Below are 27,136 nucleotides of genomic sequence, written 5' to 3'. Positions count from 1 at the left end.
TTTTGTGGGAAATTGATGATTATTCGAGAATTAAGAGATGGAGACGTAAGAAAGCCTCGGATTTGCGATGATGGATGGATGTTTTATTTTGGAAGCCATGAAAGTTGGGTTACTTGTGGTGCTTTCTGTTGTTGAAAATGTCCAACCGGGAAGCGGGATTTCCTTATTCTTTGCAAATAGGTGGTGAGGTGTCAAGTTTTCGCATATGAAACAACTAAAATATATCAGGTTGAAAATAGTTTTTTCTAGATTTTCAACGAAATTGTGCTATTTATGTAGAGTATGCTCCAAATTAAAGTGTTTATGAACAAATCAAATCACGATTTTTCCTTTTTATATAGCTACGAATTCCAAAAAATATGCCATTTAAAAAGGAATATCGAAAAAATTGGAGTAAAGAAGAAGGCAATTACTTTTTTAGAGGATATAAATTAGCTACAAATTAGTTTGTAGCTAATTCTTATAAATTAGTTCAATAAATTGCTAAATGTCTCTTGGCACGTGATAAATTTCTCACATGCTTTTAAAATACATGTCACTTAATTAGATTAGATTATATATATATATATATATGTGTGTGCGCGCGCGCGCGCACGGTGTGAGCTTTGAACAATGGTCTCATTTGATCTTAATCGTCACTCTGTTGGCAAAGTAAAATCATACTAATTACCATAATAACAATATCATTCCTATTTCCAATAAGAAACCAATGGTTATAGTATGGCAAATGGTCGCAAATTATGCATGTAGGGTCGCCGTGGCGCCCTCTTCTTCTCTCTCGCTTACTTGGTTTCTCTCCTATCTCCCTCCAGCATCACCACTGCTTGGGGCGGGCTCGAACTGTGCCCGGTGTCACCGGCAACCCCTTTTGCCTCATAGCCACTCAACTCCCTTTTCCTTTTCAATTCTTTTCATCTCCTTCTCCCTCAACCCATTTATCTTTTTCTGAGTTTTCTCTCTAAAACCATCTCTCAATCTACAAAATTCATCACAAGTTATACAAAAATCACCCTACCACAACATAAAAATTCACAAAATCACAAACATTTACCTTCTTTCTCCTCTTTTCTTCCTCTTCAAAATCTCTCTTTAACGAGTAGGGGGCATGTTCTCATCCCTTTGTTGTTCACAAAAATTGTAGAAGAGCTGTAGCGCCCCAGATTTTAAAAGTATTATTTTAGAGATATTTATTTGATGATACTTATTTCAATATTCGTAGTAGCAAATGATTTTAATTCTTGAGGAATCTATGGTGATCTATGAATTTATAGAAAGTGGTAATTAGAGAATCGTAATTTGTGGAATAATAGAATAGTAATTGGTATTTGGTAGGTAGAATAGTGATGAAAGGTATAATAGTATTTGGTAGGTAGAATAGTAAGTGGTAGATAGAAGAGTAATGGAAGACAGAATAGTTAATGGTAGGTAATAGTATTTGGTAGGTGGAATAGTAAAGGGATGGTAGAATTGTAAATGAAAGGTAGAATAGTATTTTTTTTTTTCTTATAAATAGAGCTTCCCCCTTCACAATTTCACCACTCTTCTCCCTTCTCTTCCACATATTCTTCTTTTTTCCGTTTTCTACTCAATCTTTCTTCTTTTTTAGAGTGTTTACACAGAGCAGAGAGACAAAGGGCGAGACAAAGTGCTGGAAGAAAGAAAGAACACGAGAGAGAGAGAGAGCTAGCAGAGAGATAGTGAAAGGCAGAGTTAGAGGGAGAGACGATTCCACATAGGCGATTCCACCTACAATTGTACTTCATAACAGTTTATAGATACTTTTTGAACTTTTTTGCCCCTTCATCACTACCATCGCACCCTTAGTCACCTTCATTACTCTACCTTCAAACTTATATAACCATAATCGTTTGAGTCTAAAGTACTCAATAAAATCATATTCTTTTTTACATCTAGTACATGTCTAACATCACATAATGTTCTAACCACACCATCAAACATTTTAATTTTAATATTACCTATGCCAGTAATTTTGTACTATGCATCATTACTCATAGTAACTATACTAGAATTAACTGACCTGTAGGTGTCAAACCAATCTATGTTGGACGTCACATGAAACAAACATACTGAGTCCAAAATCCAAGAATCCGCAGGATGCTCTAAATTAGATGCAACAGAAAGCATATCACCATCAGCATCTTTTGAATTGTCTTCCACTACGTTCACAGACCTTGAGGAACTTTGTTCTCGTCGTCCTTATTCTTCTTCCGATCTGAATAGTCCTGCTTTATGTGCCATTTCTTCCTACACTTATAGCAATTGACATCCTTCCTCTTCTTGGACTTTGACCAAGAATTCTTGCCATTCGAACTACCATTGTTACTGTTTCTTCCATGCTCTTGGTTACCTTTACAACTAGCCCTTCTCATTGAGAACTTTCATCATTGATTTTCTTCCTCTGATGAAAAGCTAATAGGGTTCCTGTAACGTCCTCTAACTCCAAAGACTCTTTCCCCCATGTCAGAGTTGTAATCAAATTCTCATACGTATGAGAAGTTGGGAGTGAATTCAATAGCATCAATGCCTTGTCTTCGTCTTCAAACTTCACATCAACCATCTTCAGATCTCCGATTATCTGATTACATGCGTTGATGTGTTAGCTCGGATCTGAGCCCTCCGCCATCTTCAAGCCATACAACCGCTGCTTTAGATAGAGCGTGTTCGTCAACGACTTTGACATTTACCGACTTTCCAGTTTCAACCAAACTGCCGTCAGAGATTCTTCGTCCATGACATGATACATCACGTCATCTCTCAGAGAAAGCCGAATAGTAGCCATCGCTTTCGCCTCAAGTTCCTTCCAATCTATGTTCGCCATACCTTATGGTTTCGTTCCATATAATGCATTCTCCATCCCTTGTTGCACCAACAAATCCTTGACACATTTCTGCCAAAACCCGAAATTACAAGATCCATCGAACTTCATCATGTCGAATTTTGTAGAAGATGTGCCAATTACAGCCATTGTATAATTAGGCTTTGATACCAATTGTTGTTATCGTGCACAACAATGATGAATAATATGTGATCGAAAAGAGAGAGTCAAGACACAAATTTATGTGGTTCGGCAATGTGCCTACGTCCACAGGAGAGAGTGCAGCTATATTTTGCTATCCAGTAATTTAGGATTACAACATAACATATTTATAGGAAAACCCTAATTCTAAGTATTTTAGAAAACCTCAAAATAGCCCCCACAACTTATTGTTCTTAAGCCCACATAAACTAATTACACCTAATAAATCAGTAGTAGAATATAAGCCACTTGTTCCAACACTCCGCATTTAAGTTATTCTCTTCTATAAAATCTTAACCTTTTCTTTTCTTTTAAAAAAAGTAAAATCAGGAATTAATAACTGATTATAAAAATGTACACTTGTTTTTGGACAAATTAAATATTCGTTAACTTCCAAAACTTCACCAATGATTATCCAACTGCCACAAACTCACGCACCTTGACCAATAAAACTTAAAAGAAAGAACACGTTTTTCTCCCCTTTCACATTTGTCTTTAGTTAAAAGAAAAAAAAGAATATATATTATATTCGCGTATTCTTTTAGTTGCCTTGTTTGTGGGGTCGCAGGTTTTGGACTGTCTTCTTATCTGCAGCATGAACCTCATTTTTGTATGGCCAAAATTCGGAAGATCACATGAAGGTGTACGTCTATCCGAAAGTAAAAGGAATTTTAATAATATTTGTTACACTCAAAGAAGCTTTGGTCAATTGCTCTTCTCGCCATGCATGATGCATGGGATGTTGCACTAAATCATATGGTCGATTTCAAGTAGTCAAAGTTGTGTTCTAGGGTTATGATGCCAAACTTAAAGGAGATGTCTCGAAATTCTCGTGGCATACAGCGTTAAAGTAATAATTAAGTTATTAATTTTTTTTTTCGACTTTGAAATATGTGGTGATCTAACAGAGCTCTCTTATATCTGCCACCTTCATTTTTTTTTTTTTGTTGCCAAAGAAGAGTATAATAGTATTAATGCTTGTTTGGGTCTAGTTGAAGCCCGTGCAGACTATTTCTCTTAAAGCATTGGACTTGATGGAAACAATCAAACAAATTTAAAGTTCTGGATCCCACAAATAGACTGGGATGGCTGAGTGTTTGGGTAAAAGTTTTGGGTCCACCAACAACTTTAATGGTGGGACCTGGCCCTTTCCATCCAATAATTTTTCCCTTTTTCATGAGGCAGGCAATTATGAGCTCAATTGTCCAAACAATGCTCGGTTTAAGCACCTCTTAGAACAATTAAACCTTATCATAAGCTTTTTACAATTGTAAAGAATTTCTGCAATTCTAACAGAGGGGTGAAGCAAAAGAGCATGACTCCGAATAGAGAATTGTAGGTATCTGAATCCTTCCATCAAAGGATGCTTGTGAAATTTGAAATTTCATGTGCTTGAAATATGGTTTCTGGGTTGTCATATTTTTAGGCCTTGGTTTAGGTTGGTGTTTATTTAGTGGCTGGAATTGAAGGATAGATCTGGTTGGAATGAAAATAACTCATTTGAACCAAATTGTTTACCAAGATTTATACATAGCGCCTCAATTGCAATTACAATTAAAAGTCGTTCTAACATTCAAAGTAAACTTTCAGAATGTTTCAATTGTAGTCTTGATTGAAGCTTAATCGAAAGAGAAGATTTTTGAATCCTTGGACCGCAACATTGGCCAATCTTGTCTGATCGTCGTGCTTGGGTTCACCCCATTCTTTTGTGCTTAACCATCGAAATAAACTATATCTTTGCACCTAACTTAAACCGATAGAAAATGATAAACATAATTACTGTTAAAATATTGAGTTAAAATTGTGCATTGGCATCAATTGCAGTAGCTCTTAAAGCAGAATCTGAACCATAGTAGGGCTTTGTTGAAGGTTTTATTGAGAATACTTGAGATTTTGCTAGGAAATCGAATGATCCAATGGTGGATATTGATTTTGTAGGATCGGAGCCTCTTGAGAGTGGTGATCCTCTGCATGTATAAAGTTGGTGGCAACCATAGCAACTTCACCAGTACTGGTTGTATTTGTTCCTGCTGTTCCAAATTCAAGGAGAGATCATTCAAAAGTTTATACATGTACCAAAAACTGACTGAATTGAAAATTAACATCAGAAGCCCAAAAATAGTAAGCACTTAGTTATGAATTATTAAAAAAAAAAAGATATATAATCATTCTGAGAAATTCATCACAACTTGTAAATTCGTAATCTGGTAAGTGAAAACATTTTAAGGGTAAAATGCTTTTTCGAGGAAAATCATTAATTTCTCATTGTTTAGGTTTATAAGACCTTGAAAAGAATATTGATCATGTCTACTTTTTGATTTGTAAGAAAAATATTTTCCTATTATGATTGGAAACCATCTGAAAACTACATAAACTTACATGATAATATCAAATACCACCACCAACTTTCTTTTTTAAGGGGAGGAGGCAAGGGGCAAGGGAAAAGTTCTTGGGAGGCTTTATTGTTGGGAAAATGTTCATTTCTATTTCAAATGAAATGAAGAGTATTAGTGTATTTTAGAGAGGATAAAATTATTCAAAAAATTAAAATAACAATTTTATCCTTAAAACCACTAACTAGAATAATGGAGAGTATCTTATTCTCATTGTTGGGGGACAGGGCAATTGTGGGAGGGAGGAGGGTGAATTACGATAGGGCAGGGCTGTGCAAGCAATCGGTAACGGGGAAGGTGGAAACTTAGATTTTGAAGATCAACACAAGATAGACAAGTATTAGTAGAATCTGACATAATTGGGATAATATTGTGAATTTGGCAATACATTAGACATAACTTTTTGGCCAATGGTAGTGGTCGAACCGTTTCCAAGAGCTACTCCCAATGACCAAAAAAACAATGGATGAAACCAACCCTAGACGTCATGGGGTATTTCGACCACCTCTTACGGCTGATTTAGGGTGACCGAACCATTCTTAAAGTTCAAACCACCTTTAATGACCAAGAAAAGTGGTTGAAACCACCTCCAAAAGCCTTGGGGGTGGCCGAGCCACCTTTAGAGGCCATGGGGGTGGTTTGACCACCCTTAATGGCTAAAAAGGGGTGTCTAAAACCATCCCCAAGGCCCTTGGGGGTGGTTCGGCCACCCCATTCCGATCCTAGGGGTAGCTCAACCACCCCGAATGGCCAAAATGGGGTGACAATGACACTTTTTTTCTTTTTTTTTTTGAGGTTTAGTTTTTTAATTAGGATATGTGGCATGCTTTTGTTAGTACAAGTGTCAGTCCATTAGTTTGACTGACAGAATGGTGACAGAAGTATTAAACTACTATTTATTGATAACATAGGTACCATCTATGATACGAATTAAAACTTAAGTGAAAAAAAATTAAAGTCGTGAAAACACATGTACTAATAAGGTATTTAACCCAAGAAAAAAATAAGAGGTATTATGATATGGGATGTAATAAATTGACCATAAGAACTAAGGTTTTGTTTAGTTTACAGAATAGACACTTGGAATAAAATAACTATTCCTATAAAATAGGAATTATTTTGTTTGGTAAAGACTTATTCCTAAGAATAATCATTCCCTAATAGCATCTCCGGCAAGGTCTTTTATTTTAGTTACTCAAAACACCATATTTTATTTTTTAGGTACTAGTTTTTTACAACACACTCCACCAAAATAGCTATTTTAACTCTCAATTCTAATTAAATATTATTTTTATCATTTTCGTTTCTTCTCCATCTCTCGTCGATCTCTCTCTCCTCTCACTCTCTCTCACAGCAAAACCATATTCCCCCATCTCTCGTCTCCCTCTCGCCCCCAGAGCTGGGTTAACGCCTCTTGTGGGTTCTCAAGTACCGTGAAAGAGTTGTTTCGGCCATTTAGGCAACCAAAAACCCTTCCAAAATTCCCACTCCTAGCAAACCCAAGAAGCCCAAATCAAATTTGCAACTAAAATTTTTCAATTGGCCAACATATCCACAAATCTATTGCAAAGGAGATCTTGGTGAGTGGTGAGTTACAATAAATTTTCCGAGATCACGAAATAGGGTTGGTGGTTATGGGCTCTTTGGTAATGGTGGAGGAAGACAAGCTCACCGTGAAGTGGAGGAAGACGAGAGCGACAGATAGAGGGGAGGGAGAGAAAGAGAGAGAAAATAGAATATAATATTACTTACATGTGCTACAGTAAACTTTCAGATATAAAAGTTTACTGCAGTACTTGCAAGGAAAAAAGTGAGAATAACTAAATTTATCTAAAAAAAACTAGTTTAGAGTTACTGCTGAATATGCTCTACCTATTCTTGAAGGAATATGCTACATGACCACGTGGTCGACCACCCACATTAGCAGCCGAAGGCAGTCACACCACCCCCAAGCAGCCTTGTCATGGTTCCCAAGACATATGGGGTGGTGTGACACCCTTGACATTTCGGGGTGGGTGAAGCGATCCTAAATTTACTTCTTGTTTCATTGTTTCTACAAAAATAATAATAATTTTGATAACACTTTCTTATTTTTTCAAACAAAATTATTAACATACAATTCAAACTACAGAACATCCATTCAATATTTCATTTTAAAATTAATATAAAACATTTTTTTTAAAAAAAAGAAAACACCATTTGAAAAGCATAAATAATGACGAACTAACTGTTTTCAGACAAAGATACTACCATAACCATACCGTTGGCCTACCTACCATCAATGTCATACACCGACGACGTAGTCGGGAAGGATTGCGTATAATCCTCAAATTCAACAGCAGAAGCACGACGTTTTTTCTGATATGGCATCGCCACCTCCTCCCGCAGCGCCAACTCGCCCTCCAAGTACCTCACCACCAGCCTCATCGTTGGGCGTGCCTCGGCGTCATCATTTGAACAAATTAAGCCCAGTTTGAGCACCAAAACAGCCTCATCCTCATCAAACTTTCCCTCCATCCTTGGGTCTACAACATCAAGCACTGCTCCTACCGCCCAATTCTCCCAAACCCAGCCCACCAGCATCAGCTCCTCAGACGATGCTGTAGGATTAATGGGTCTTCTACCGCAAACCACTTCCAGCAACAAAGCGCCAAAGGCATACACATCCGACCCGGTCGTAGGCTTGCTTGTCCGCGTCAGCTCAGGGGCCATATAACCAAGCGTGCCCACCACCCTGGTGGTGCTTGGGTTCGAGCCGTGCTCGTATAGCTTCGCAAGACCAAAATCGCTCAGCCTTGCATTAAACTCAGAATCCAATAAAACATTTCCGGCCTTGATGTCTCTGTGAACTACAGCTTTTTCCCACTCCTCGTGTAAGTATAGAAGCCCTGAAGCCACTCCTTTGATGATCTTGAACCTTTGTTCCCAGCTCAGGATTGATCTGGGCTCATCAAACAGATGCTTATCCAAGCTTCCATTTGGCATGAATTCATACACAAGTAGCAGATCAGTTTCCCGACGACACCAACCCAATAATTGAACCAAATTTCTATGACGCAGACGACCAACAGTAGCAACCTCCGATATGAACGCTTGCAAACCCCGTTTAGAATCCTGGGGAATACGCTTGACAGCAACTTGGGTGTCAGAGTTTGGAAGAGTTCCTTTGTAAACTCGACCGAACCCACCAGACCCAAGTAGCTCTTTCTCTTTGAAACCCCTTGTTGCTTTCTTCAGCTCCTCATAAGGAAATCTATGCGGACCAATATCATTCTCCCAGTCCTCAACCACATCAGCGTTCTTGATCCTCCTGACGATGTAAAACGTCAAAGCAGCAAGCAAAATCACAGCCAAAGCACCTGAAAGTAGTGAGACGCCAACAATTAGGCCTGTCCGACTCTTTTTGGTCCCAGTGGCAGTACCGGGGAGCTGTGGCTTAGGAAGTTTATCTAAATTGAGAGATTTAGCTTCTCCATTCATGTTGAAGCTCCAACCCAGGATATAGTGCGAGCTCGTGACTAAACCAATAGAAGCAGAAAACCCGATGTACATGGATTCATAAAGAATTTGTGAGAGGTTAACTTTAGAGGACAAAAGTATAGAAGTGGGTTTGGCAGAGTCCGTCGCAACCCTCACATCCAATTGATTTGTAGGCGAATTATAATCGATCCATGCCTGAATTACCTGGCCACTCGTCAAATTAAGGCGTACCCCGTTCGCATCATTACCCTTAAATTGCACGACCGGAGCAGATTTTTTGGATATTATGCTATTGATGTCGACGGCGACATGGTTGTCATCGGTTTCATTGTACTCCTGGTTCATGTAAGTGTCGAATTCGATCGCTAAGATATGGTTCGAGAAGTTCCCATTATTGCTGGCGTTGAAGAGGCCAATAAATTCGCCTGGTTTACCCCCAGGAAGCCCTTTTACGGGAGAGATTGCGAAAGCCAGACCATCGCCGCCTTGTCTCCATGGCTGGGGGATTATAACGAAAGCGAAGGTGGTGGAGAAGGACATGACTTCGCCGCTGGAGTTTTTGAATTTGATTGGGTGTGAATAAAACGCGTGGCCGAGTACCATGGTCGAGTTGTAGTCTGTTAGCTGAAGTACGCCATTGTTCTCAACCGCTGCAACGCCTTCTAAGGTCAAGTTGTTGCCTGCAGCACTGAACCCGCCGCTGAACTCGTCCAACAAGGATGTAGCTACATCAGCTGGCTTTACTAGATTTAGGAGGAGAAGGAAAACACAGATAGAGATCATGGTTTTTTCTGCCATGAGAGCGAAAAAAGAATTCAGCTTTGGCCTTTGTGAGGTAGACGAAATTCAGGGGTGTAGATTAACAACACCCCGCCGTTGCACTGTTCATGTGTAAAAGAAAAGAAAATAATAAAATAATAATTTATATGAGAAAATAAAAAAGTGGTATTTGAAAAGTGAAAAATTAGGTGAATGTGAGGAGATGGGGGTGGGAGTTTAACAACCATGGCCATCGATGTGTTGGGTGACGTGAGTGAAGGCACCACATGAGCTACAAATAGAGGCGTCAGCCTATGTTCTGTAGCCTGACGCACAGTGTGTTGTCAGTTGTATTTGGTGATGACGAAAAAGAAGAAACACGCTTTGTGTTTTGACGAAGAAGAAAAATTTAAGGGAGTAGATTCAAAAACCGTGACGGTGGGACAAAAATCAATCTGAAAGGTGTGACCACAGAGAAAATTGAGGTTTTACACATAGTCACGTCCGAAGGTGATTGGATGGTACCTTATTCCGGTCAATCTTTTAGAGTTTACTTTTGATTATGTGAAGTCCTTTTGATTTGTCTAAAGATATAAATGGTCCATTTGTTAAAATTTTGCCATGTCACTACCAATCACAGTTTAGCACGTGGAAAAAAAATTTTTAGCCAAAAAACCCTTGGGATGGAGCGGGCACCTCCATTGCCAAAGGAGGTGGTCAACCACCCCAAAATGACCAAAGCCCACTCCCAAATGGCCAAGGAGGATACAATCACCCCCAATCATTTTTTTAAAACTAGTGTTAAACTGTGATTGATACTGACGTGACATTTCGTCAAATTTTGGCAAGAAGGGACCATTTCTGTCTTTAGGCAAATCAAAGGGACCTTCTGTGATAAAAAATAAATCCTAAGGATCAAAAAATAGAGAAATTAAATCACATGAATGAATAAGGTATTTAACCCTAAATTTTATTATGATCTTTTTGGGAATCGAGAGGAATTGGTTAGTGTATTATATGAGGGTAAAATGGTGTTTTTAAGTTTTTTAAGACTATTTTTGCCTTCTTGTTTTGCCTAATTGGTTCGCCTCTATTTCCTTTGAAATAGAGACGATCATTTTAGGGTTTTTTTTTTTTTTTTTTTTTTTTTTTTTTTTTTTTTTTTTACGATAAAAGTTTAGTGTTGAATGGTGTTGGTCGTTGACTTTTCTCAATAATTGCTCAATTGTTTATGCTCAATGAAACTATTTTTTTTTTATTGCTCTGGTTTAAATTCACTATTGGAATAGCAAATTTATGTTTTAATAAATAAATAAATAATGTATTCTTCATGTGTTGGTAGCCTCTAGATATTGTTCTTGAGAAGACACTTGTAAACTCACTATTATGGATGGTGAGAGGTTTAACTAGACTATGTCATGTGATTTTTTCCTTCATAGCTAAGGATTTTTCATGAAAAATATGTGGTGGTGTCTTGATTGTGGGTTGTTTGATTTATTTCTCTACCTTATTGGTGAGTTGTTATTTGGTATTACATTGACAATTTAATTTGCACAAAGAGAAATAGATCATTTCCACTGCGTGTGCCTATTGGTGAAAACTCCCTTGTTTTGATATCGTTTCAGTTCGGAAGGTAATATCAACAATTAACCGATTTTTCACGTAAAATTTGAATTTTATCTTGTAGGTTTTTTTTATTGTGTTTGTCTAGCTAATTTATAATTTTCATTTTGGTTTGTGTTCCATGAATTTACTTTTTATTTTCATTTGTAAAGCATATGCTTTAATGATTCTGTAGTTACAAAGAAGTTCATAAATCTTAACATAAAAACTTATAATTTAACCGACCACCAATTAACCTATTAATCCAAAAAAGTCGAAATTTTTTTTTTTTTCGATATGAAGTTGATTAACTAACTAACTGATACAACGTGACTTAGTGGGCTGCAACGAATAACACCAATAACCAGCAGATAGATACTTCTAGATCTTTTTTCTATCAATGATCTAAGAAATCTTCTTGACAAAACTAGATACTCTCTAAGTTTTGAAGGAAAAGATGAATGAACTCAATTCTTAGTATTCTCATTTATTAAAATCAATAATAAACAACAACTGCTTTTTTATGGAAGCTATAAGCATATATTTATAGCCCAAAACCCTAAACCTAATAAAATATGACATAAATACCCCAAAATCCTAAACCTAATAAAATAACGAAATAAAGACTCCAAAAACCCTAACCCTAATAAAACAACAACATAAAGTTGGCTAGAAAATAATAAAATGGGAAAAAATAACATAAGCCTCCCGTGTATGCTCGAGCGCAGTTACATGTGCGATCGAGCGCTCGATCGCAAGATCGAGCACAGTACCAGGAGGTGTGCGAATAGGGTCTGATTTGCATCACTAACTTAACCAACTTTCACGAATCAATAGGTAAAAATACCCTTAACACCAACCAAACCAATGCCGACCTTATGTATATCACACACAAACGGAAAGTGGCCTTTAATTTAGCTTCTCAATGTAAGTTATTATCTTTTTTTCTTTTTAATTTTTTTAATTTTTTTTTTAGATAAACTGATAAAGTAAGTCATTCTTTTTTTTTTAAAAAAAAAAAATTTATAGATAAAGTAAGTAATCCTTTTTCGCTTTTTATTTGTTTATAGATAAACTAAGTCATGCTTTTTCTTTTTCTTTGTATAGAAACACTAATTCATACTTTTTACATATATAATAGATAAAGTAAGTTTTTTTTTTGGTGGATTAATAGATAAATTAAGTTATCCTTGCCTTTTATCATTGCATCTCGTGGAATATCCCACAAAATCATAGTGGATGCACAAATAGTCCACAGATATTCCCAAAATTTCTTCACAAGAATCCCGTCAAGGATTTGTCCACTCAACTCTCATCTTGGTGGGTGACACTGCCCACCTGGCGGCGCCTGTTGCGAAACACGGGCGTAGGACCCTTGTAATGTTTGGTAACAATTTTTATTTTTATTTTAAATTAAAAAAAAAATTGTCAAACTCTTTTCTTTTCTTTTTTTTTTCACTTTGATAAACAATTTTTTTTTTTTTTTTTACTTTTTTTTTTCTTCAAAACAAAGCTTAAAATTCTTGTTACCTTTGAATCACATTGATCAATTCTTATTACTATTAAAAAAAAAGATTTAAGTACATAATACATGAGAATTGGGAGCACACCCGACATGCAAAAGAAACAGAATAGGAAAGAAGAAAACAATTTTCATTTTAGTGTAATGTTATTTTTCATATTAGATTTTCATATCGGTTAATGTGACAGGTTTTAAGTGGCTAACATAAAAAATTACTTAAAACACATCATATTAACCAGTTTGAAGCTGATGTGAAAATCTAATGTGCAGAATAGCACGAGTAGCATTACAGCCATTACTCTTCATTTTATCCTACATTGAAAAAGTTGGAAAAACTTTTATTGCTTCATGAGGAATCATCTTTCGCTTAGAAACTCTACTATTGTCATAGTTGTGTTGACCTTTTAGGCACACTTGCCATGGCCTATAATTTTCGTGTGAAATCTAATGCATTTTTTAAACATGTATAACTGATATTCCAACTAAGGGCGGCTCTATCATTAGGCCAATTAGGCATGAGAATTCGGTTAAATAAGTCGTTAGAGGGAAAATTGTCCGCTTAATAACTTCCCTTTGGCAAAGGGGCGTCCGGATCTTTGTGGCTAGCTAGGAGGGTAGATCTTGACGATTATTTGGGCCATTGGGTCATTGGGTCACTGAGTTGTATGGCCATCTAAAACCGACAGGCCTTCATGATACCTAAGGACTAGTTGGACTTTTCTGAAGAGTGAGCCCTTTTCAGGGTCCATTAATTTCTGGGCCTCCACCAACCATTATAGCATTTTTCACCCAGACCCCCAACAACTTACATATATACGACCAAATGAGACAGTGCCAGAGTGGTAGCCATGTCACCATTAAAAGGATAAAGGGCTACATCTTGCTTTCCAACAAGCATCAGCAAGTGGAAAATAGTGGCAAGTAGATGAGGTATTAATACTAACGCAATAGCCTGCCAGGCTACCAGGGGAGTCGCATGGCCTCTTAGCCGACTATTTTTGACCCATTTCCAATGGACCAGGCCCATCATCAAAAAATGGCTCAAGCAATTTCAACACGTCTTATTTAGATTAATTGCATTGTGCACTCACACCCTTGGTACTAATTAAAGCCCACTTTCAAGAGTGAAATTCAAAGGCTTATGTCAAACAAGCAGAAGAGAGTGTCAATAGGACAAAATGCATTGTCTTTTATATCCATGCTAATGATACAAGATTACTAAAAATTTGCTATATCGCCCCCCTTTTTTTTTTCTCTAGGGCGCCGCTGCAACCCTAGAGGAGAAGAAGATTTTTGCAACTTTTCATCTGGAACTCGTGAAGGGAGGAGAGGTCAAAGCAAGCTTTGTCTTCTTGTTAACGAAGTTTATTCCCCGTTGAAAACAATGGCTGATGAACTAATAAGGAAATGGGGGAACTTCTCCTTGTCGGAAGAGGAGAGTGTTGGAGTGGAAGCCATTGACAGTGTTGTTGAGGTATTGGAATCAAGGAGCCAATCTTGGCTTGTGGGCAAACTTATAGCCGACAAGATCATTGGGAAGGACTATATTCACTCTACCCTTATCAAGGGGTGGAAGCCGACGGGATCCTTACATTTCAAAGTTCTAGGGGAAAATTTATTCCTCCTAGATTTTCAACATTCTTGGAATAGATCACGAGTTTTGGAAGGACAACCATGGATTTTTGAGGGTCAATTGTTCTTGGTGGAAGAGCTGGATGGGCTTACACCGCCTAGTCGTATGAAATTTGATTCAGCTGCATTTTGGATCAGAATGTACGATCTCCCGATGGTCTGTACGGAAAGGGAGATGGGTTTTAAGCTAGAAGCCACAGTTGGGAAAGTGGAAGATGTTGATACCGACGTAGATGGAACGGGCTGGGGCAAGTATCTACGTGTTCGTGTGCATGTAAATCTAGCAAAGCCAATTCCGAGGGGACGTACTTTGAAGCTGAAAGACAAATCTTATTGGGTGCCTTTCCAATACAAAAAGGTTCGAAAATTCTGCTTTAGTTGTGGGGTCATTAGCCATGGTCCTCAAGGTTGCTTGAAAGGGGACGGGAAGGGGAAACAAGGAGACAGGTCAGACCTTGAGTAATGTTCATGGATCCGAGTCCCTCCTAGCCAAGCTTGGCTGGAAAAGCTACGCTTGTGAATCAGAGAATTGGCTGCCGTTATGCACCGGGGATGGGGAAATGAGACTATCGATCACTGGCCACAGCGTCGGTGGGACCTACTGCCCATGACAAAATACGAAAACAATTCGCACGCAACAATGACGGGCTAGATGGCCGCCATGCATGCAACGTGAAATCTGGAATCGCTACCGATGGGGCGAAATTGGTGTAAGATTTTTTGTCAATGAGTTGGATAGCGATGATTTCGGAAGAGACAGTGAGGAGTTGCCTTACAAAGAAAATTTGAATGCTCCTTATAAGGAAAGAAGAAGCGATGACTTGTAGGATCAAAATCCACCAATAATGGAGGGTGAGGAAATAATGGGAATCAAGCATCATCAAACGGCTCCACAACGAGCAAATGAAGAAGTAGTAAACATCTCCAAAAAAGGAAAGAAGGCACGCGTTGGAGATAGGAGCTTCAAGGAATTTAGTGCTAGCAATTTTCTTACCCAAAAAGATGCTAATGTAGATTCTGGCAAAAGTCAAGAAGAGATAATTTCAAAATTGGGAGCACCTTATGAGGAAGGAGAAGCATAAAAATTATGGAAATTTTTACATGGGGCCAATGGAACCACATTAAAGAGCAAATGGAATGGAATCTTGTGGAGGGGAACAAGGAATCGACGTGGCCAGCTGGAAATTTCAGTAAACCACATCACCCTCTTCTAGACATGTGGCTGTCTCTCATTCAACTAGGCCATGCACCAAAGGCAAGACAGTTGTCCCATAGCCCACACCAAAAAGAGAGAAGACCCATGCAGTTTCACCCGGCCTAACTCAGTAGAAGGGTGGCAAACGAAGGGGACGTGCAGTAGCTGAAAATGACGAAGGCTTGTGGATGGAATATGGGCAGGCTTCTTTGGACTAGAGAGCATCTGCTGGAAGGAAACGTGTAAAGGTTTCAAACTCTGCTGTTAGCAATGAGAATAATGTTCTGGCGGAGGCTGCTTTGCAGCCCCGCCAATCCCAATGAATGTATTAAGTTGGAAATGCCGAGGGCTTGAGAACCCTCAGACAGTTCGGAACCTTCGCCGTTTGGTGAAGGGAAAAAAGCCTGATATGGTTTTCTTGATGGAAACCAAAATGTTTGCTAATAAATGTGACTTTATTCGAATAAAATTGGGATTTGATTATATGTTTGGTGTGGATTGTGTGGGTTGAAGTGAAGGTTTACTTTGCTTTGGAAGGATAATTTTATTGTTAATACTCAAAATTTCAGCCGCCATCATATTAATGCGGTGATTATTAGTTGGGGGATTTGGCCCGATTGGAAATTCACTGAGTTCAATGGACACCCGATGACCGGAAAAAGAAAAGAATAGTGGGATTTGCTTTGACACCTTAAGTCTTTTCAACTCACCCCTTGGGTATGTGTCGGGGATTTTAATGAAATTGTGAGTCAGTCAGAGAAAAAAGGAATGATAGCCCGACCAAGGGGACAAATGGAAGAGTTTAAGCATGCCTTAGAGGACTGCAGTCTCCATGACCTGGGGTTTAAAGGCCCAAGATTCACATGGAATAATGGTTGTCCCGGGAAAGAAAACATATTGGAAAGATTGGATAGGGTAGTGGCTAATATGGAATGGAGTGAAGTCTAGAGGGATGCGGGTGTTGATGTACTAACTTGCTGCAGTTTAGACCATCTTCCATTACTTCTAAGTATGAGCAAATTGGGGACGTCAGCTGCGAAAAGATGGCGACCCTTCCGGTACAAAGCTGGATGGTCCAAATGTGCGAATTTTAAAAAGGTTCAAGATTTGTGGGCTACTAGAAGTCTGAGCACAGATCCATGGAAGGTATTCAGAAGCAAGCAACAAGGTTGTCAGCGAGTCATCAAGCAGTGGGTCCAAAAACAGAAGCCACCAACCAAGAAACAAATCCTAGCAAAAGCTATAGAGTTACAGAAACTTCAAGAGGAGGCAACTTCGGCATCTATGCATACAGAAAAGGCCTTGAAAGAAGAAATAAATGATTTGTTGGAACAAGAGGAGCTCAAATGGCGACAGAGGGTAAAGGAAAATTGGTTCCGTGATCGTGATCGCAAAACCAAATTTTTTCACGCCTGTGCAAATCAGAGACAACGCAGAAACTGAATTGAGCAAGTTGAAAATAGCCTGGGTCATACTTGTACGTCACAAACTTCAGTGGAACGGGCCTTTATAGATTTTTATTGAGAATTGTTTACATCGGCTGGCCCGCATGGCATAGATGATTGCATAGCCACTATCGAAGGCAGATTGTCGAACAATATGAAGCTCTCTTTGGCTGCTACATATACGGAAGATGAGGTATATAAAGCATTGATGCAGATGGCACCTCTCAAAGCACTAGGCCCCAATGGTTTTTTTGCAGAATTTTACCAACAACAGTGGTCGACAGCTGGTCAAGAGGTATGTACTGTTGTTTTACATTTCCTCAATGGATCTGAGATGGACAAAAGAGTCAATGAGACACACATTGCCCTCATTCCAAAAAAGACAGCCCCACGGTGTGTTTCTGATTTCAGACCAATCAACCTTTGTAATGTTGTCTACAAAATTATTGCAAAGGTCCTCACAAATCAACTCAAGCTCAATCTTCCGCATATCATATCTGCCAACCAGAGTGCTTTTAATCCTAGACGTCTAATCTCGGACAATATAGTGACGGCATATGAAACTCTCCATTCAATGCAAACGTGATTGTGGAGTATGGTGGGCTATATGGGGATTAAACTTGAAATGAGCAAGGCTTATGACCGAGCGGAGTGGGCCTTCTTAGAAGCGGTGATGCGCAAAATGGAATTCCCGAATATTTGGATAAAGTTGATCATTGGATGTGTTAGCTCGGTCTCTTATGCCATTCTAGTTAACGAACAGCCAATTGGGCATAGAAAGCCTTCCAGAGGGATTCGGTAGGGGGGCTGTGCGCTGAGTCGCTTAGTGCACTTTTCACTCGAGCTGAGAAGAATGGGGTACTGACAGGTGTGCCTACTTTCAAAAAAGGACCCCGATTGAGCCACTTGTTTTTTTACTGATGATAGTCTGATTTTCTGTAAGACAAATTCGGTAGAATGGAGGAGGGTTACAAAACTCCTAGACAAATATGAAGCAGTATCGGGGCAGAAGCTTAACAAAGAGAAGACTTCCATATTTTTAGCCACAACACGAGCTAGGCGAAGATGCAGGAAATTACTCAACTCTCAGGCCTCCAAGCCACACAGAATTACGACAAGTACTTAGGCCTCCCAACTCTTGTTGAAAAGTCACGGATAACGGCTTTTTCAGGTATCAAGGATCGTGTTTGGAACTGCCTCAATAACTGGAAAACAAAATTTCCGACATAAGCAGGGAAGGAGATCTTAATTAAAGTTGTGGTACAGGCCATTTCAACGTATTGTATGAGTGTTTTTCTCTTGCCGATCGCTCTCTGCGAGGAGATTCAGAGGTTGATGCAACGATTTTGGTGGGGACACAAGGAAAAACACTTCCAGAATACATTGGATGAGCTGGAAAAAAATGGGTGTCTAAAGCCCAAGGTGTTCTGGGATTTCGTGATTGGAGAATCTTCAATAGAGCTCTACTAGCAAAGCAACTTTGACGACTCTTCCAGTGTCCAGAATCTTTGGCTGGAAAAATATTAAAAGCTAAATATTACCCATCTTGTTCAATTCTGGAGGCATCTTTAGGTAATCGACCTTCTTATGTATGGCAGAGTTTTATGGCAGCCCAGCCTGTGCTTCGAAATGAACTTGTTTGGAGGATTGGGAACGGAGAGGACATTCATGTGTGGGATGATAAATGGATCCCGACAACAACTGCTTATATGGTCCAGTCACCGCGGAATGTACTTGATCGACATGCCTGTGTTTCAAAGCTTATTGATCTAGATACGAGACAGTGGAAAGATGATCTTAATGCACAAGTTTTCCTGGAGGATGAAGCAAAGATGATTAGAAGCATGCCTTTTAGTCCTCAACCATCAAAGGACCGAATCATTTGGCGAGGTACTAAAACTGGAATTTTTTCCGTCTGTAGTGCCTATTTTTTGGAAAATGATAGCCTGACAAGCAGAGAGTGTGGAACATCAAGACCTGCGAGTGGCGTAGTCTGGAAAGAATGTTGGAAGCTCAAGATACCAAATGCGGCAAAGCTGTTTCTTTGGAAAGCCATGCACAATCTCCTACCAACAAGAACGAATCTAAGAAAAAAATGAGTGCTTCTAGACACCCGATGCCCCATTTGTGGACTCGAAGATGAGACGATGGAGCACATCCTATGGACTTGCCCGTCAACGAAGGATGCGGAAGTGGGCCGATTAGATTGCAAAAATCTGGAGGTACGAATGGAACTTTTCCATAAATTTTCGAATCAATGCTTAAACTTTGTGATGCAAAAGAAGTCAAATTGTTTGTTGTGTTGGCAAGGAAAATCTGGTTGAGGAGAAACTTGGTTGTACACGAAGAAAAATTTCTCCACCCTACACGGCTAATACAGAAAGCTACTAAAGTGTTGGAAGAATTCCGCAGAGTAAACCCTAATGAGGACATGGGCATGACCAACAACCGTGTTTCTAATGTTGCAACATGGTAGCCCCCACCACGTAATATGGTAAAGATTAACTAGGATGCAGGGATTAATTCGAAGGAAGGGCGTGTGGGGTTGGGACTTCTTGCTAGAGACTCTAATGGGAAGTTTCTTACTATGCGTAGTATGTATTTGGCTATTCAAACTGAGCCAACAACAGCCGAAGTTTTACCAGCGATGAATGCGGTTCTCTTCTGCAAGGAATTAGGGCTCAACAACGTCATTTTTAGGGTGACTCTTTGCAAGTGGTTAAGGATATTGAGTCTGAGGGACCGTGTCTTAGTAGCTATGGTGAATTTATAGAATGTATTCAAAGATAGCTACGTGTATTGGAAAGCTCTTGCTTCAGACACGCTATGAGGGACGCCAATTATGCTGTGCATGCGCTAGCAAAATTGGCTTCCACCCATGTCACTATGTCTACTTGGTTGGAGGATGCCCCACCAAGTGTAGGTGATATTGTACGGAGGGAGCTATCCCTCTTACTTGTGTGATCTTTTGTAGATCTTTTGAGATAATGAATATTCATAATATTCCTTCAAAAAAAAAAAAAAAAAAGAGTAAGTGGTAGACAGAAGAGTAATGGAAGGTAGAATAGTTAATGGTAGGTAATAGTATTTGGTAGGTAGAATAGTAAAGGGAGGGTAGAATTGTAAATGAAAGGTACAATAGTATTTGGTTTTTTCCTATAAATAGAGCTTCCCCATTCACAATTTCACCACTCCTCTCCCTTCTCTTCTACATATTCTTCCTTCTTTCGCTTTCTACTCGGTCTTTCTTCTTTCTGAGAGTGTTTACACAGAGCAGAGAAAGAAATGGCGAGACAAAGCGCTGCAAGAAAGAAAGAACACAAGAGAGAGAGCTAGTAGAGAGATGGTGAGAGGTAGAGTTAGAGGAAGAAGCCATGAAACGAAGATAATTCAGAGAAAGATGGAGACAGAGATTCAAAGATTAAGGAGTTTTGAAGACAGTGAGAGATATTGAAAGAAAGATACTGTGTAAAGCAGAATGAGTTTCAACAAGTAATTACCTTTGATAATCCATTCATGTAATCCACTGTAAGTGTTCTTACTTACTGAGAGTGATATTGATATTCAGTAATACAGATCTTTGTAGTTTTATTAAGTATCTGACATTTTGATATAATTGCTTTAACAATGATTTATATTATCTTGAATCAATTGACTCATTATTTTAAGATTTTTGTAGTGCTTGCAGGAATGGAAGGTCAATGTAATTTTGCAGTTGTGATTAGAGCTTCATATTTGAGATGTACATAGATTCTAAATTGGTGAAGTTTGTCTAGAGTTTATATAGTCAGATAGATTTGTATAAATGCCTTGCTCGGCATAATTGTGGGTATTTTGTATAAAGAAAAGTATTTTTAAGAGTATTGTTTTGTATTGATAAATTTCAGATGTTTCGCTGCATAAGATTATTTCAGCGTAACGCTCAATTTATTTACAAGATAAAAGAAGAGAAATATCGGGATGTTTCAAACGGTATCAGAGCATTGCCCAGCCTGAGATGGTGGGAGCGTGCACAAGCCTATGATGGCCGCTAGTGGACATACGTTAGTGATGCCAAAAGTAGGTTATATTATAAAAGTGTCAGTTAAGACATGATGAAATATATAAGGGCCAAAAGTTAAGGGCCGAGAATGAAGAAATTCCCTAAGGATTGCCAATGGTAACACTAGTGCCCAAGAAGAGTGCTTGTGACGTCTCACATCGCCTGGGTATGGAACATGTTATGGTATTTATTTTATGAGCGGATTGAATTTTAAAGTTATATGGTAACTTGGGTAAGTTATGGTTTGAGTGTGATTTGTTTTAAATTGGGTCACTCAATTTGAAGATATGTGATAATTTATGGGTTTTAATTTCGAGAACGAAATTCCTTAAGGAGGGAAGATTGTAGCGCCCCAGATTTTAAAAGTATTATTTTAGAGATATTTATTTGATGATGATTATTTTAATATTCATAGTAGCCAATGATTTTAATTCTTGAGGAATCTATGGAGTTATATGAATTTACGGAAAGTGGTAATTAGAGAATGGTAATTTGTGGAATAATAGAATATTAATTGGTAGAAAGAGTATCATATGGTAGATATAATAGTTATGGAAGGTAGAATAGTTAATGGTAGGTATAATAGTATTTGGTAGGTAGAATAGTAAGTGGTAGATAGAAGAGTAATGGAAGGTAGAATAGTTAATGGTAGGTAATAGTATTTGGTAGGTGGAATAGTAAAAGGAGGGTTGAATTTCAAATGAAAGGTAGAATATTATTGGGTTTTTTTCCTAACGCTTCACAATTTTACCACTTCTCTCACTTCTCTTTCACATATTCTTCATTTTTTCGCTTTCTATTCGGTCTTTCTTCTTTCTAAGAGTGTTTACACAGAGCAAAGAGAGAAAGGGCGAGACAAAGCGCTGCAAGAAAGAAAGAATACGCGAGAGAGAGAGCTAGCAGAAAGATGGTGAGAGCCTGAAAGGCAGAGTTAGAGGGAGAGGCAGTGAGACGAAGATAACTCAGAGAAAGATGGAGACAGAGAATTAGAGATTGAGAATGAGTTTTTGGAGACAGGGAGAGATATTGAAAGAAAGAGATTGTGCGAAGCAAAATGGATTTCAACAAGTAATTACCTTTGATGATCCATTTATGTAATCCACTGTAAGTATTCTTACTTACTGAGAGTGATATTGATATTAAATAATACAAATCTTTGTAGTTTTATTAAATGTTTGGCCTTTTGATATAATTGCTTCAACAATGATTTAAATTATCGTGAATCAATTGACTCTTTACTTTACAGTTTTTGTAGTGCTTGCAGTAATGGAAAGTCAAGGTAATTATGCAGTTGTAATTAGAGCTTTATATTTGAGATGTACAGAGATTCTAAGTTGGTGAAGTTTGTTTAGAGTTTATACAGTCAGATAGATTTGTATAAATTCCTTGTTCAGCATAATTGTGGGTTTTTTGTATAAAGAAAAATATTTTTAAGAGTATTATTTTGTATTGATAATTTCAAGTTTTCTGCTATGTAAGATTATTTCAGCGTAACACTCGATTTATTTACAAGATAAAAGAAAAGAAATATCGGGATGTTACAAGAGCATAGTGAGTAATGACTTCCACACCTACTCATTGCCTTAAAAGAACATTTTTAGTGTACTACAGTATCGAGCGCTCTTTGATTTTTTGTTGACCGCTGATTTTTGCCCCTGTGTGCCACTTGCAACTCAAAAACCCTGGATAAACAATACACGAGCACTTGCACAATTTATGAAATTTTCTGCAATGGCTTCGGCTTTTTCCCCTATTTAAACCCACCCCCTATGCCTTTAAACCTTCATTTTAGCCTTTGAAGCCTTAGAGAAACTCCTTTGTTTTGATTCTTGAGTGTGTGTGAAGCTGTGAGTGTTTTTGGAGAAGAAGGAGGTGTTCTTGAAGAGCTTGCTTTGTTGAGGTGACCATTGTACTTCCTTTTTGTTTTGTTAGGTTATTATGTTAGCTTCTTGTTTTACAATAGCTTAGTTGTTAATATTTAGGAGTTTTAAGTTTTCCTTCCCATTTAGGTTTAATCTTGTTATTTGGAGACATTGTTCTGGTTGAAAGGTGTTAGAAAACCTTTTTATGGCCTTAGAACTAGTCAAGAAAGGCTTGGGGAGCATTTGGACCAAATGAGGTTCTACTTGAACCTCATTGGCCGAACGATCACCCCAAGGCACGAGCGCTCCTCCAGAGACATTCAGAGGAACTCTTCTTTGGCTAAACACCCTATGGCCTTTGTTACTGAGTCTTATGTTCGTTTTAGTTGGACTTAGGACTAATGGGAGGTTTGTCACAGATTTGGAGAACCCGAATCGTTTGGAGGAATATTCGGAGAACTTGTTCAACCCAGTTGAGTTTTAACTCACATAATGCTCACCATTTATTTTCCTGCATTGCATGACTATTTTGTGTACCACAACATGCATATTTAAAACTCTTACGATATACACTTTGCTGCACCATGAACTCTATCATTTGTGAAAATGTGCTATTTAACAAAATAATGACATGCAGATTTGTACAAGCATGCATGTAAAATACGGACAAGATTAATTACATTGTATGAAATGGTACACCGGTATGTGTGGGATAATGGTAATGGACTTACTATACATGTTAACTTTATGGTCAAATGTGTGTGTTGATATATGGACCTTTGATCTAATGATTGTTCTGTGACCGGCACAGCCTTAATGGGCGGTCACAACATGATGTATATCATTAGTAGCGTGGACCACCCGAGGTCGAACTTGATCGGTTGCTAGTTTTATGGACAGTAGCGTACAAGGGTCAGGGCACCTGCATTGCATTACAGGTCCCTCGGGACAGCGCCAACCCTGCTAAGGAGTAATATCTCGAGAAGACCATACTGTTGAACTATCAGTAATTCCCATGATTATGAACTTGTGCTATATCTATATCGCATTCATGGATAACTGTCATACCTAAAATCTATATTCTTTACCAAACGAAGGTCATCACTAAAATGGCATGGGTATTGTGTGCGTTATCTTTCACTAAGTCCTTGGACTTACCCTTTTTTATTTTTCTTCCCATTATATATAAATTGTGCGGTTTAGCTAGCATAGAGGAGGATACCTTCGGATTGGATCGTGGTGATTGTGCAGGACCTGATTCAGGTCATTTTTTAGGACATGAACCCTGTTTGGCTGAAATCCATGTGGGAGGATGGAGGGACTATCCAAGGAGAGATGATAGAAATAGTGATCGTGCTTGTACTACTTAAGATTATGCGTTAATCTTGTTATCTTATTTTAAGACAATGATTTGGGGTTGTAGTATTTTGATGATCGGTCTTTGACCATATATTTGATGACCTATTTATGATATGATGTTTTTACTCTGGTGGTTATGCTTGTGATATTTAGTTATTGCTTTCTATTCCTGTTATTTAAAGTTTTCCACTGTATTCTCTCGTTTAGGAGAGATAATGTCCTTGAGTCTTGTCCCTTGAGGGATACAGGCTGGGAGATGAACCATGGAGTCAATTACTGTTAATTAATTTCCACGGGGCGTTACATTTTATGCTAAATTGACATACACATGTCACTCATGCAGCTCATGAAAAGCCACACCTCTTCTTGAAGCATTGGATCCCCTCCTTTCCATATCCACCCTTCAATCCCTATCTCATACTCTTCCCAAGAATGCCTTATTTTTTTTCTTTTTCTCAACTATGTACCATAGCCATTTATTCCCTTCTAATTGCTCTCCTTTTTTTCTCCCCCAGTCTTCCTCTTAGCAGTTTCTACTGACCATGGCTAAAGAGAGAAAACCCATGGCTATTGCAAACCCCCTGCCTGGAGTGGCCCACCTGCTAGCCAAATCTCAGAGCTGATCCACCTGGCGTTCATAGCCACTGGATTTGAGCTCGATCAGTGAAATGGTGGCCAATGACGACTTGTCGTTCATGAATCATGATTCATTTGTACGGTATGCAATTCAGTCAATGGATAGTGGAATACGGCATGCCGTCTGTACAGACCCAATGGCAACATTTAAATACAATTTTAATAGTGACCATATTTCAACAGTAGGCTTGTACCGCCTTCCTTCTATATGGGGGAGCCAGCGTTAGTTCAATATCGGAGAGAGCCAGCCTTAGTAGTCAGTCTTAGTCCTACATCAGAGAACCAACCTTCTACGTCGGTGCATGGTTTGTATATAAATGTTTGTCCTTGGACGTGATTTCCAATTTACGCATGAGAGAACTCCTTATTGTTCAATGAGAAAAGAAAGGTGAGAGTGAAGGAGTGATGAAATCAATTCCATTAACGCAAACAATGCAGTCAGTGAGATTTTGCTTTAGGCCCTACAATGATGAGCTCATAACCGACTATTTATTGAAGAAGGTTAAGGGTGAAAAGCTTTCCTGTGATGGCATCGGTTAGCTTGATTTGTATTGTGAAAAGTTCCCTTGGGAAGTCTGCGGTGATATTTCTGATCCGAGGAAGAAGGTTTACTTTTTCACAAGGCTGAAGAAACTATCCAAAATTCGAGTGTGGTAAATAGCTAGTTGTGGGGTTTGGCATGAGAATTGTGCTGACAAGATATATGATTATAAGGGCGATGTTATTGGGGCCAAAAAATCGTTTTGTTTTAAGGTAAAACATGGCTCATGCATGAAGAAATCCGACTGGATTATGCACGAGTTCTTACTCGTTAGGGAGCAAGAACAGACTTACTGGGTCCTATGCACCGTTCAAAAGAAGAGATCAGAATCAAGAGTTGGGATCAAAAGACGCCTTCGAGATCATTAATCTTGTATTGTTCAGGTTCCTCCTTATACCGTCATATCTTTTGAAACTGAAACCCCCCAACCTTGGATTAATATAGACATGCTGCTTCTCGAGGAAGGAACCCAACAGAGAAAGAGGATGTGCTACGATGTTGAATGCGATGTGCGTCAAGCGACTAAGACGCCATCCCAATATCCAGCTGAATTTGGAACGCCACAGTCTGAATTTACACCATCGCAAGATCCTGTAGACATTGGGAAAGTTGATCTGGAAACCTCCATGACTCTACCAGCCAGTGACGACGCTGATTCTCAACTTTTGGCTTCAAATAATTTTCTATCGCCGCCTATGCCTAAGGGTGTACATCTGCCAGTCGGTACATGTGTCCATTTTTTGGATTTTTTTGATGCTGAGTTCTCACGACAATGAGCTCAAGCAAAATGTTCTGGTGCAAATGGGTCATTCTGGGTCGGCAGAGACCTTTGTAATGCTTCTTTTGATCAAAATAGAGAACAAAAACTCTGTTTTGCTCTTGGCACTTGTTAATATAGGAAAAGATTGTAATTTGTAAATCTATTCTATGGAATAAATTTTTAATATTTAGTGTTCGTTCAATTTTGTTGGAGCATATTGGTGTAACATTTTCCTTGATTTTTGTTATGGCAACTTTTCTTTATCAACTTTGTTGGAGACATACTTGAAATCATAGAATCTCTTGTCTTGATTTATTTAGGTAGAGCATATATTTCTTCTAGTTCTAACATATGTGAAATGCCATTGATTTTTATTTTTATTTATTTATTTATTTATTTTTTGAACTCCGGAATTAGTTGATTTTTCGAGTGTAGAGGATTAATTTTCCTCTGAATATTCATATATAATGAATGCTGGAGAATTATAGGAAGAGGTTTCTGGCAATTGCTTGGTTGTGGGAAATTTGCATGCGTCTCTCTCTCCCTCCTCAACGCCATCATTCTTGAATGAATAATTAAACCATGTTTACATCCTTGTTGAAGCTTGAAACAACTCAAAGCTAAAAAGTAAAAACAAAAAACAAAAAACAGCATCACTTTAGACACATTGGCGACTAAAATGTAAGATTTGATGGGATTGGAATGGATTTGAATCACCCATTGCTACCTTTGCGTGGAAATATAATCAGAATATCAATTTAATTACAAAACGAACGGCTCAAAAAGCTCAAATAGAGATGGAGATGCGGGGGATCAAACCCCGTGCCTCTCGCATGCAAAGCGAGCGCTCTACCATTTGAGCTACATCTCC

The 27,136-nt window shown here is 38.5% G+C and overlaps 2 protein-coding genes and 1 non-coding gene across 4 annotated transcripts; 1 reads left to right on the top strand and 2 right to left on the bottom strand.

Annotated features, from left to right (window-relative positions):
• Positions 1-4,853: 4,853 nt before the first annotated feature.
• On the bottom strand, positions 4,854-9,718 carry LOC132188166 (L-type lectin-domain containing receptor kinase S.4-like). Of its 2 annotated transcripts, none has more exons than XM_059602569.1 (2): positions 7,707-9,718; positions 4,854-5,067 (listed from the first exon to the last, which is right to left on the bottom strand). In XM_059602569.1, the coding sequence occupies exons 1-2, from the start codon at positions 9,706-9,708 to the stop codon at positions 4,934-4,936; spliced, it is 2,136 nt and encodes a 711-aa protein (XP_059458552.1). In that variant the 5' UTR covers positions 9,709-9,718; the 3' UTR covers positions 4,854-4,933. The 2 variants fall into 2 exon arrangements, with proteins under 2 accessions (XP_059458552.1, XP_059458553.1); XM_059602570.1 differs by having other exon boundaries at positions 4,854-5,064.
• A 4,459-nt stretch (positions 9,719-14,177) lies between these two features.
• On the top strand, positions 14,178-14,888 carry LOC132188022 (uncharacterized). Its single transcript, XM_059602442.1, has one exon. It carries the CDS (start codon positions 14,178-14,180, stop codon positions 14,886-14,888), a length of 711 nt encoding a protein of 236 aa, XP_059458425.1.
• Positions 14,889-27,063: 12,175 nt separating this feature from the next.
• Positions 27,064-27,136, bottom strand: TRNAA-UGC (transfer RNA alanine (anticodon UGC)). The gene has a single exon. It is a non-coding gene; the product is annotated as a tRNA-Ala (tRNA).

This window comes from Corylus avellana, chromosome ca7, assembly GCF_901000735.1.
Source record: "Corylus avellana chromosome ca7, CavTom2PMs-1.0".
Taxonomy (NCBI): domain Eukaryota; kingdom Viridiplantae; phylum Streptophyta; class Magnoliopsida; order Fagales; family Betulaceae; genus Corylus; species Corylus avellana.
The sequence above is the reverse complement of the archived record's forward strand: the minus strand, read 5'-3'. Positions and strand labels throughout refer to the sequence as shown.